The following is a 13091-nucleotide window of genomic DNA, read 5'->3' as shown; positions in this document are numbered from 1 at the left end:
ACCGTTAATTCTCTTCTTCCCGACCCTCTCCGTGTGATCCTCACGTTCCGAGTCAAGTGGGACAACCCCCCCCCCAGAATTAAGTAGGCGTACATACCAGAGTTCCTCAGTCTCTACAGACCACGTGACCCTCTCTTTCTGAAACCTAAAAACCAGATGCTCTCTCTGATTTTACTTAGAATCAATATGAATTAAGTGTCATGAGTAAAAACAAATCAAAGCGCTTGTACAAAGCACCACTTTGTTCTCAAACCACACACACGCGCTCTGTCTCCACCCTCTCCCACCCGCACTGGAGGAACCGCTGTCCGGGAGCTGGGCTGAAGCAGACCCCTCCCCCCTCACGTCCGTGAAACCACGCAGCGGAGAATCAGGACGCAGACAAAACTCACATCCTCTTTTAGAAGAGGAGTCCAATCTCTTCCTATCGAGCTAAAAACAAACTCTTAAAAAGTGAGAGTGCGTGTTACAAAGAATGGACAAAGTATGTCTGCTTAATAAAACATGAATTACAACTTTTGGGATGGCGGCTTTCCAAACGTCTATGACTAATAAGAGCCTGTTCAAGGTACATTGTGCTTTCCGTGTGGGAAGGCCAGAATTTTTTTTTTTTTAAATAAGGATTTTTTTTTTCTGCAAGACTTTCCTCCTAGCACTGAAGTATTTCCTGAATGATATCCCTTTCGGGTCTGAAGCAGACCGATGCCTATTGTTCAGCGGCAACGCTGGCCTCTCACCGTGTTTCACACGCGGGCACACACGCACACACACACTTGGACACTCGGTTCTGGTGTGGAAAGGACGGGAATGCCACAGCAGGGCCGTAAGACCTTCATCAAGCTATTCTAAAAAGGGGGCAGGGGGGTGACCTTAAAGATCTCGTCCGAGCCTCTTGCTTTCCAGATAAGAAGGCTGAGACTGACAGAGTCGGAGAACCTGAACACCTCCTGCAGGTCAGAAACGGAGAAGAAAGCTCGGCCCCTCGACACCGAAGAAAACGCTGCTCTCCCGCTGCCCCGAAACTGCTGAGCAGCTTCCCCATCGCAGCTACTTAAACCAAAGCTATGTTGTGTATGTATCCTAAGACCACAAAAACAAAACTTCAAAAGATACTGTTATAGAAAAAAACTACTCGTTCTACTAATATTCAAAATTCTAAAGCTCTCGAACCATGAACCAAGCCAAAGGGTCAGCACTCATGGAAAATACAGAGAATCCCTGCATTTTCTTCGGCCGATACCAAACCTCGCCCCTCAGTGCTATTTACAATGAATGCAACAGACTAACGTATTTGGCCAGCAGCTCATTTCCTGGTGAACGCACTTCATTCTTGTGGGTAAACACAAATAAAATGAAATTTCAAACCTGCAGAGAAAAACAGTAGTTATCTAAAATACTGGGGCACTAGGACGGACAACCCGAATTAGAAAACTGCTTTCATCTTCGTGTTCATGCGACAGAACGCCCCCTCCGCGGTGTCAAAGCGGGGGCTGCACACAGACGCACACATCTGGCGTCGGGAGACTGTGGCTGCTCCTCGGGCCGGGCAGGGAAATGCAAGAGGAGGAGCCTGGAATATCTCATGGTGCCAGAAAAACACGCTCAAGAGAAGCAAAGCACGCGCGTGTTGGCCAGAAAGAGGCGTCAACCTGAAAAAGGTCCCAGGGGCCAAAGCTGGAATCATTGGGAAAAATAAATAATATCGTTATTTGGGTTATAACTCAAAGTACAAAATGAATATACATGAGTTCATACTGACGTAAGTGAGGATTAAATAAATAACTGGGGGAAGGGGACGAACACTGCTTACAGAAGAATTTATCCCAAATAATGTATGCAGATGCTCCCCCCGCAGGAAGTACAGCCACAGCCTGAGTGGCTGAACTTAGGAACTCGCTCCAACAGAACCGAGTGGAGAAAAGGGAGACCCTAACCTCACGGTGGAAAGACCTGGCGAACACCAGCGTGCCCAGGCGGGGAGGGTCAGCAACACCGGGGATGCCGGGCGGACAGCGTGCACCCCAGAAACGTGAAGGGAGAGGCACCGTTCTGTGTGACGGTCTCCCTCCACCCCCAGTCTAATCATAGGACAAACTCCCAGCACAGCCAAATTAAGGGATTTTCTACAAAGGACTCTTCAAAACTGTCGCGACAACAAAAAACACAGCAAGACTGAGCCATGTCACAGACCGAGGGGAGTAGGAGTGGCACACTCATTTTAGCGTAACAGGAATAGCCACGGCTCATTTCCTAGTGCTGACACACGTGCCACGTATTGGCACGTGGGGAAAGTGGGTCAAGGGCATGTGGGATTTCTGCGTTACCTTTGTAACTCTTCTACAAATAAAAAAAAATTGCGTAACTTTCGGGATAAACCGAAATAAATGTTTATTTTACCAAACGTCTAGGACGAGAACCCTGGTCCCACGATCTCTAGTTATGTGTCCTTGAGCAAGTCACTTAACATTTTCACGCATGAACTGACCCTACTAGCATCTGTGCAGCCTCCTGCATAAATAACTAACACGGAAGTTCGTGAACCGAACAGACATACCTACACGCGTCCGCTAAGGACGGGGCGAGAAAGAAGTGCAAAGCCGCGGGTTTGAAGAACAGATCGGTCTTTGTTAACCCTTGACCTGGCCTGTTCCGTTTTCAGCGTGTCTGAGGACCAGACACGGGACAGAGGCGAACTCACTCTGCCAGCCTTTAAGCGCCCTTTATCCCCAACCCATCAGGTCAAGTGATCACGCGGGGGGTGATTCCTGGTGACCCACTGGCGCTTCTAGATTTACAATGACACTTGCTTAAAAAAAATTCAGAATGAACAAACAATTGTAAATTATACGCTACCTCTTGTAGTACGAAAAGAATACATATGCACAACTGGACTCTGAGTTCCCTAAAGACGGTTACCGCCTCTCAATACCTTTCGTATCTAACACGTATCCACTTAATACACCTGGGACTTGGGGAGGCTTCCCAAATTCAAAGTGGCAGCATCATAAGGGAAGGATGCTGTCAGTGAACCCTGTAACCTGTGGAAACAATAGGGCTTCTTTCTGAAGAAGAAGAAAAAGGATTTTAACACAGAATTAGCAATCAACGGATAGGGCAAAGGTGGTAATTTTACTGTCATTCCTGACAGCACTCTTAGCCAAAGACAATCCACTATATAAAAGAATGGCTCTGATTTTGTTGAAACTCCCACAAACGTACTGCGATGTGCTGATGGCGTCTCCTATCGAAACTGCAGGGGGAAACTGAGGCTGAAGGGACTGGCCCCTGCAGGCCTTGCGTCCACCAGCGCCAGGCTCATTTCCCGCCCAGAACCTCCGCGTCTGCTGACCCTGCCATCTGAAGCCCCCCCCCCCCCCCCAGCAAAGACCCACATGGTCTGCTTCCTTGCTTCGTTCAGGCTTCTGCTGAAATAGCCAGGTGGCTCAGTGGGGTGGAGCGTCACCACGGACAGCGCAAGGTCTCGGGTTCAATGCCTGGTCTGGGTGTGTACAGGAGGCAACCAAACTGATGTTTCTGACATTTCTCTCCCACATCAGTGCTACTCTCTCTCCCTGCCCCTCTCTCTAAAAGCAACGGAAAAATGACCTTGGGTGAAGCTAGGGGAGAAAAAAGTCACCTTCCTAATGAGGCCCACCGTGGAATATCTTATTTTAAATAGCAACACCTTCCAGCCCCAGCAATGCTCACTCCAACGTAATTCTCTAGTTTTCTCTACAATTATCACCACCTGACAGATTTTATGGTTTAATGAAAAATCATTTGTTTTCTCTCACTAGACTGTAAGCAATGTTGCCCAGAGAAGAACCCAGTGAACACACGGGAGGATTTAAACGAATATGAACTGCATCAAGGCCTCGTGGATTCACAGTATTCAACAGGCCACTGGTGACAACCCACAGAAGCTAAAATGTAAAACAGATAACGCAAATCTGGGGGGATAAGAATAACCAGCCCTAGTGGGATATTACATGGGCTATTGATATTACCTATTTTCAAAAGTAATAATCCTGCTTTTCCTTAAAGGCAAAATTTTCAATCAGATAAATATCTGTGTGAAAATTCTCCCCCCAAATCACCTACCACAGTCTTGGGCCTGGGGCAGTGACAATTCAAGCCAGCACAGAGAGCCCTTCCCCAGCCCACTTCCTCCCGCTGGACTGGGGGGGGGGGGGGTGTTGCTGCCCAGTGAGCTCCGCCCCTTTCTGCGACCCTAGCTCCTACCGCAGGGCCTGGCAAGCAGAGGGCACTAAACGAGGGCTCAAATGCATGAATGAATGGAAGCAGGGTAAAGACCATTTGCAAACACAGCATTAAAGAAGAATCGGGGCTAAGTTATTATTAAGTACATTAAAGACCAGCAGACAGAAGAACTGGACTCTGTGTTTGTGACCCAGGCCCCACAACTAGCCTCGAGGCAAACATCATTTGGCTTCTCACCAGTTCCAAACAGGGCCCGGCTGTTCACTTCTGCCCCAGGGCGGAGGTCATTTGCCAGAGACAGCACCCAGGGGTCGAAATTACAGTAGCTACTTGATTAGCTGCTAGATCTTTTATTTAAAGCATTTAATAAAGCAGCACGTAAATTAGTGTATGACAACCTTTAAAAATATTTTGATAAGTATACAGGGTGGAGCAAAAGTAGATTTACATTTGTGAGTACGTGAAACAGTTTATTCTTGTACTATTATTAATTGTTGCATTATTTCCACACGAACTGTAAACCTACTTGTGTCCACCCCTGTATTTCTGTGTAATTGGTTTCCCTGCTAATCCTGCAAGTTTTAGTACATGCATTTAAGAATGTGTTCTGAGAAGCCAAGAGCACTGCAAGACGCTGGAACCACACACAGGTGGGAGGGGAAGCTTGCAGGACTCGGTGCAGCTTCCCGCCTTTTCCCGGCCCTTGTTCTAGTTCCCGCAGCTGAAAGCCTGTCGGCTGAGCCGCCTGCGGGGTCTGCGGGTCGCTCCTGGACCAGGGACGCCTCACCTCGCGCAGCAGCCCAACCAGCGTTCGCCTCTGTTGGAAAGCACTTCTTGACGCCACAACAGAAATCTATCCTTCACGCTCGGTGGACAATAAATCTACCCACTGGCCCTACGCCCACCACCGAGGACCACAGAAGTCAGGCAGAAGCCACCATCTTCCTCATGGCAACTTCTCACATTGCTCAATGAAAAACTATCGTATCCTTTTTTTTAAAGACTTCAAAAAAAATTTTTTTATTGATTTGAGAGACAGAGAGAGAAACATCAATTTGTCACTCTACTTATTTACACATTCATTAGCTGATTCCTGTGTGTGCCCTGACCAGGGACTGAATCCACAGCCTCGCTGTGCTGGGATGCCACTCTCATCAGCCGAGCCACACAGCCAGGGCCTCACAGCCCTTCGAGATTTCTTCTCTTTAAGCGACACGTGCTCATGCGGTCTCGGTCATTTTCTCTTGTGATCAATGCATTAATCCAGCAAGTTTTCCGTCAGTGCCCAGTGTGTGCAGGTGCTGCTAAAGGCACAGGGGACGGAGCAGAGAATGGAACAGACTCCAGTCCCCGCCCTGCGGAGCTTCCACTCCAGCAGGGGAGGCAGGGGCAACAGGACACACAGGTGACACGTGCGCCACATTCACTGGTGATCAGAGCCCAAGGGAAGGCATCCACTCGGACACAGGCTGTGCTTTCAGCTGGGGCGGCCAAGAGCAGCGTCACTGAGAAAGCAACCGATGTCTAGGCAGTTAAGCAAGACAGCCTTGTGGATTTCAGGGCATGAACGTTCCAGGCACATAAACAGCAAATATAAAGGCCCCAAATAGGGATCGTGCCTGGAACGTTCCAGAACGGCAGGGAAGCCAGGATGGCTGGAGCTGATGGAGGATGGAGGGAGGAGGGAGGAGGGAGGTGGGAGAGGAGGTCGCGGCGCGGCAGGGTCAGCTCGCACACAGCCCAGGCCGCGGTGAGGACTCTGACGTCCGTTCTGGGCGGGGCAGGGGACCCGGGGAGGGCTGTGAGCGGGGAACTGACGTGACCTGCCTTGCGAGGGGCCTGCCTCCTGCGTTGTTCTGTTTACGCCTGTTTACTTAATAAGTTCACGCAAATGTGTTGATCCAACCTGCCAAGAACACGGCTAATAATACCTACCTGTGCGTGATTATGAATAACGGTGACTGTGAGAATACGTAACTAGGGTTTCGCAGCACGGGAGTGCACTGCCGAGAACCAGCCACTCCGAGCTGTCCAAGTCTTTGCTGGTGTGTGACGGCAGCCTCGCGAGCCTGCTGGCACTGCTGTCACTGCTGTCACATGGGGGTGCACTGAGGCTCTGGTGGGACCCACCGGCTCGACCCTGAGAGCACACTGCCGTGAAGCCAGGGTGGGCCGGGCCTGGGGGGACCCGTGAGGAGGCCGCTCCAGCAACCCAGGCAAGACAGGCTGGTGCCCCGAGACGGGCAGCAGCAGGGCAGGCGCGACGAGGAGAGGTGGCGAGAAGCCGGTGAGGTTGTGGATGGGCCCAGAGCAGGGCCCAGCGAGCTGGGCCACGGGCCACATCTGGCCCGCGGCCTGTTTTTGTAAATAAAGTGTGACTGGAACACGGCCACGCTCCTGCATCTACATAGTGTCTAGGGCTGCTTTTGAGTCACCGGGGAAAAGAGGAACAGCTGTGGCCGAGACCCTGCTGGGAGAAGGAACAGCATGTATAATGGCTGTTAGGAAAACACAAGTTTTCCACTCGAGCTGGAAAACCTGAGGAAGCAGGAGAGATGAGACAGCGGGGGCAAGGGCCCTGCGCAGGTGACAGGAGCTAGGGCCTAGGGTACGGCCTGTGACAAGGGCGGGACAGTGCGAGTGTAACAAGAACTGGCCACACGTCCAGGCGGGTGGGGGATGCAAGGATGGGAGCTTCGGGAGGCCCCCCTCTGCCTCGCGCCTCCTCCCTGAACAGGAGGCGGGCCATCACGGAGGGTGGGCGTGGCCAATGAGGCTGCAGACTGGAGAAGGTAAGGAGTAGTGAGCGGAGTGGGAGAGGAGACCAGGAAATGAGGTGCAACTGCCCCCACTGTGAAGGGTCCCCGTGAGTTCTGATCACGAATCTGAAATGAGACAGATGGCACGGTTCCGGGTCTTTCTCTCGCTCTGCTCTACTGCGTGAATGGGTGATGGCACTGCCCCGGTGCTCCCCAACAGCCAGCCAGCCAGCCCGCAGCGGCCGGGAGTGTGCAGGGGCCGGCCAGGAGCGTACTGAGCTCTGGGTCTCCTGCCTGACCTCTGCTGGTGCACAGACACCCCCCTTCCCCCCGGGTCTCCCCGAAAGAGTTCCGGCGCTCCAGGCAGGGCACAGCCGCGGCGAGCGGGGCAGCACTGTCTCCGAGGCAAAGGTAACTCACAGCTGGAATCCCGAGCCCTTCCCCTACCGAGGAGCAGCCCAGCTTCTCAAAGGTGCGCAGAGGAGGCACTTCCGGCAAAGGCAGTGTTCATCGCTACCTGACGTTTCGGCCTGACTCCTCTCACTGTTACGATGAATGGAATTGTGCATCGGCATTCATATGTACATGGGGAGGAGCTACAATGATGTCGAACAAGTTACAGCCACAGAAGCTCCGTAAACACTTCCAGTGGACGGGTCAGCCAAGACCAAGGCGGGTGACTGAGAAGGGGACGGAGGGAGAGCACGCTCAGTGGCTGCAGAGCGAAAAACTGCGCGTCCAGTTCGATACTGGATGGCGGACGGCGTGGCGGTCAACACAGGTCTCTCGGCGCCTGCAGTTTCATAACTAGAGTCTTAAGTACGTATAATAATTAGTACAATAGTAAAATTGTATTGTTTGATAGAAATGTTCGCTTAAAGAAGAGATATTTTCAAATACATGGTGTGAGTTAATATCATCATTTCCCAACAAAGATACTCCGAGGTATCAACCATAAGCTCATTAATTATAAAGAAATAAACGTTATGATGGTTAAATAACTGTTAATGGGAAGCCTTAAAACCTCACACCACTAAACTTTCGCGCCCTGAAGATCCAGAGAAAGAACTCCATGTCAATGCAGAAGGAAAACAAGGAAGTCCGTGATCAGAGGCTTGTCACTTTGACCACTACTTCAGTCTTGCGTTTCCAGATCATTTTACCTTAAAAGAAAAGCATCAACCAAACTCATGAAATCAGCAGAGCCAAAGATCAGACTGACCCAGTTTAGACAAAAGGGTGAGTTATGGAAAGGAAACAATCAATCTTAACAGATTAGATCGCTATCAAAATGAATATGAGATCTGTCTAGAAAAAGTCAAGCTTTTTTAAATATAACAAGAATGTTCTGCATGACATCCATGTAACCTGGCAGCCAAGGCGAGTGGACTGGGATGCGCATGTGTGAACAATGACGACTTCACTGTACTAGTCAGTGGGGGTGGGGTAGATGCCATTGAGCGAGCATGTGTACTGTGTGGCTGTCGCATTCAAAATGACTGAGCGAGTAGAGCAACGAATCTGCATCAAATTTTGCGTTAAGCTTAAACATTCCTCCGTGGAAACTATTTGGATGATTCAGAAGGCCGCAGCTACGGGCAGCTGCGGATGGGCAGCTTCATCACGACAACACCCCCGCTCATGCACCACGTCTCACGTAGAGTTTTCTGGTGAAACATCAGCTCACCCAGGTGACTCAGCCCCCTACAGCCCAGATTTGGTGCCCTGGGGCTTCTGGCTTTTCCCAAAACTAAAATCACCTTTGAAGGATGGAGATTTCAGACTGTTGATGACATTCAGGAAAATATGACAGGGCAGCTGATGGCAACTAGGAGAACCGTGTGAGGTCCCAAGGTGCCACCTACTTGGAAGGGGACTGAGGCATCATTGTCCTGTGTACAAAGTTTCTTGTATCTTCTTCCATAAATGTCTCTCTTCTTCATATCACATGGCGGGACACCTTCTGGACAGACCTCCCAGGCATTAACAGAACATGCTGTAATGATCTTAAATTTTGAACTACTGCTCGCAGGATTTTAAAAAGTTGCCGTCCAATTTATTTCACTTTGTTGTGGAAATGTCACAACGGCAAGCTTAGTAACAAAAAGCTGCGGTCAGAAGCACAAGCGTGCCCAGGTATGAAGACAAGGCTTACCTGATGCACCGATTGGGGAGGTAGCTGGGGTCATGTTGTGGACGTTGAGGCCAAGGCTCTGGGAGGGGCCCGGGGCCGATGCTGCGATAGGAGGCCCCGGCGGGCTCTCCCTCTGGGGGGAGGTGAGCGGGGTGGTCGGTTGCGAGGTCTGCCCACCAGCAAGTCGAGCGAGGCGCCGCCGTCGGATCTAAGGGGGGAGAGGGCGCGCTGTAAGCACGGAGCAGAAACACCAGCCTGCCCAACAGTAACATTAACGCGATCGATAACCACGCCAGAGCTGAACACCCCAACCTGCCCGGAGAAAGAAGTACCCATTCGAGACAAGTAACACTTGGTGAACAGTAAGTTTGCAAGCTATCAGCTCACTGTTTAAAAAAAAAAGCATCTTAAAAATTATTTTAAATCCTAAATTCTACCCCAAATCAAAATTCAAATTAGATGTGGAGGGAGAATAAACACATTTTCTCACACACACACACACACACAAATAAAAACTGCATCTCAATTGCCTTAATCATTTTATCTCTGTTTATCACGGAGTATCTTGACTGATACTGTGAATTTACAATTAGCATACCATACTTTTAAACACACAAAAGTCTGTGTTTTCAATAAAACGACCTAACTTGGCCATTTTAAATGGGTGATATTAAAAATAAATATCCAACTTAATTCACTAAAACAATGACAGAAAGTAACAGAAGTTATACTAAGACCCAAATGTTACTATCGTTTTCAAGAGCAATAGAAGTAAAAATATAATCTACAACTTCTTCCTTACACTAACACCCCAGAGTGATGAAGTGATCACAGATATGTACCACGGAATCCCAGGGGAAGGAAGAACCGTTTCCCCCCACATTTTGAGAGTCACGAAGCCCACAGCCAGTTGGTCACCGCTCACCAACCACCTGCGGCCCCAGGCCAGGCATCGAAGGGGCGAGCCAATCAGGCGGCTCACACTCCCGCCACTGCGAACAGGGCAGATGACAGCTTCAGTCCTGACCGGTGTCAGCAGGGATGGACTTCATGTGCAGCAGAATCTACCTGTCTGTCATTCTAACATGGCAGAAAGTCTGCTCCTTTACTGTTCAGATGACCGAGAATATCATGTGCTTGGCCCAAAGTTCAGAAGCCCCTCCTGGGCCCAGCGGCACAGACACCTGTCAGGGAGGGCACACAAAAGCCTGAAACTGTTGGGTTGTTCCCCTACTTGACTAGATTAAACCCCCTGAAGGAAAGAATTGGGTTGTCTTTATTTAGTAAACACTGCTGTAGCACTTAACTCTCTTCTAGCAAAGTTCTAACAACTTTACAAATACATACTCATTTAACCCCCATAACAACCACTGAGGCAGGTATCAATATTTATATTACGTCCATTTTATATACGAGCAAACCGAGGCAGGGGGAGGTTAGCTATCTTGCCTAACGAGTAACTGGCAGAACTGGGATTTGAACCCATGCAACTTGGCTCCGGCGTCTGTGCTCTTACCACTAAACCAACAGCCTGGGGACCTCTGGGGGTCTCCAGGGCCTTTTCAGAGGGCCTGTGGGGCCACAACTATTTCCCAACAACACGAAGGCATCTGCCCTTTCACTCCCGCCCTCTCACGAGCGGCCGGTGGGTTCACCAGAGGCCGCATCATATGTGACCTGCACCTCCTTTACATAACGAGGTTAACAGAGCTGAGCTGTCTTCGCTAAAGTCAGACGACAAAAAGATTGGAAAAAGCAAAAACAATGTCACTCATGAAACTGGTTTGTTCTGGAAAATGTAGTCATTTCCATTAAAAGCATGTTCTTTGTATCAGCATACAATGGCTTTTATTATTTTTAGAGTGTTAGTACTTTTTTTAGGTTTCTCAGTTTTCATTTCTAGTGTGGTAACTAGCAACAGACAAAACCCACCGGAAGGAAAGCTCTCTGGCCCCTCCCTGCCCGGCAGCGGTGGGGAGGAGTCCCGAGAGCCAGCCCTGGGCGGAGCCCCCACCGGCCCCCCTGCCGCCCCTCACCTGCCCCCCTACTCCGGTCTAGCCCAGCAGACACCCAGCCTGTCACGGGGGCTCCGCGCCCCCTGACCTGAGCTGAACAGAGGGGAGACCTGAAAGGCATCACACATCAGCCGAGGAGAACCGTGCTGGGATGAGAAACACCCCGGAAGAAATGAAGTGTTTCTCCCGTGCACACTTAACGGTGGACCAGAAATTCGCACCCCAACCTACTCTCAACCCAGTTATTCCAGCCGGAGACCCCAAATCCGCGTTCATTGCTTCCTCCGTGCCCCTCACCTCCTCAGACACACACGAGGGGTCACCCAGGCTGTCCCTCCAACCTGTGTCCACCCTCTTCTCTGGCTCCTCGGCTGCCACGCCATCCAGGCCGCCACCCGGCCTCGCCAGGACCTGAGGGATCTACCGGTGTCCACGCGGGCCCGGTGAAGACAGAGACCCCATATTCCTCCCTTTGAACGCTTTCAAAGTTCCGGGTTTCCGAAATGCAAATCGAAGCCACAATGAGGTGACACCTCACACCCGTAAGGATAGCTACTATAAAAAACACATAAAATAACAAGCGTTAGCAAGTGCGTGGAGAAACTGGAACTCGCGAGCACTGTTGGTAGGAAGCAAAACGGCGCAGCCACGATGGAAAATACTTTGGCAGTTCCTCAAAAAATTAAACACAGAATTACCACATGACACAGGAATTCCCATTCTAGAAATATATACCCCCGAAAGCGAAAGCAGGGGCTCAAACAGACATCTGTCCACGTGTGTTCACAGCAGCACCCCTCCCCATCGCCACGAGGTGGGTGCAACCCAAGGGTCCATCAATGGACACACAAAATGCGGCAAATCCACAAAATGGAATATCATTCACCTTAGAAACGCAGGAAATTCTGACATAAGCTACAACATGGTGACTTTTGAGGGCATTACATTGGGTTGGCCAAAAAGTCTATTTAGCCTTTTTCATAAAATAAGACGTAGTTCTCATTTTCACCAATAACTCCATTGCTTTGGGTGTCTGGAGTATGTCGGCTCTCCCCTGCGCGGTGTAACGTTGGTTGTTCTCAATGAACGTCTCGCTCTGATCACTGTCAACCCCGACTGGCCCGCCCGGCAGCGGAGCATCGTCCAGCAAGGAATCTCCGGCGCTCGCGAACCGCTCCCGACACGTTCGATCAGCCGCAGCACCGTCTGTACACACCGCACAAGTCTTTTTTGTGTGTGTTTCAGCTGCCTTTTTGCCTTTCCTGAAACACTAAAGCATACTATGCCAGAACTGTTGCTGTTCTTCTACCTTCAACATTAAAATGGCTACACAAAAATTCACCACTTTGGATCAGTTTTTTAAAAATGCGCGCTGAAAGGACGGACGAGAGCCGTCTTACGGAACAAACCCAACAAACCTTCTGGTCAACCCAACGCCGTGTGTGTGTGTGTGTGTGTGTGTGTGTGTGTGTGTGTGTGTGTGTGTGTGTGTATGTGCGCGCGAGCGTGTAAGAGGCCAGTCACAAAGAGGCCAGCACGGTAGGATCTCACTCGTACGAGGCACCTGGACTGGCTGACTGCACGGAGACAGAAAGCAAAATCGTGGCTGCCAGGGGCTAGGGAGGTTTTTAAAATCTAAGTATAGAACAAAATCCTCAGTGACTCATCCTCTGCACCGCAGCCACAGGAATTCTTTAAAAACACGACTCACTCTCCCCTGCTGAAACCTGCAATGGCTCTGCAGCGCACCCGGAACAGGAGTCCTCGGTGCGTCCTGTCCTCCAGGGCCCCGGCGGCCCCCCCAGGCTCCCGGTGCCCCACCCTGGGGGCAGCCGCACTGGCCCTCCCTCCGGCAGTTCCTCGGACATCTTAGGCTCTGTCTTATCCCCGGCCACGTGCAGTTCCTTTAGCCTCGGAGCACTTTCTCTGACTCTTGGCCCAGCCGGTTCTTTCTCTTCCTTC

General features: G+C 50.5%; 1 protein-coding gene across 2 annotated transcripts in view; it reads right to left on the bottom strand.

The window, feature by feature from the left end:
* The window catches only part of UBE4B (ubiquitination factor E4B), a 100205-nt gene that overhangs the window by 61838 nt on the left and 25276 nt on the right, over positions 1-13091 (bottom strand). For both annotated transcript variants that reach the window (XM_045858900.1, XM_045858901.1), the window contains exon 2: positions 9136-9322. In XM_045858900.1, the coding sequence (XP_045714856.1) occupies positions 9136-9322 (187 nt within the window). The remainder of the gene's footprint in view (positions 1-9135; positions 9323-13091) is intronic.

This window comes from Phyllostomus hastatus, unplaced genomic scaffold (assembly GCF_019186645.2).
Source record: "Phyllostomus hastatus isolate PE091 unplaced genomic scaffold, TTU_PhHast_1.1 phas_scaffold_182, whole genome shotgun sequence".
Taxonomy (NCBI): domain Eukaryota; kingdom Metazoa; phylum Chordata; class Mammalia; order Chiroptera; family Phyllostomidae; genus Phyllostomus; species Phyllostomus hastatus.
The sequence above is the reverse complement of the archived record's forward strand: the minus strand, read 5'-3'. Positions and strand labels throughout refer to the sequence as shown.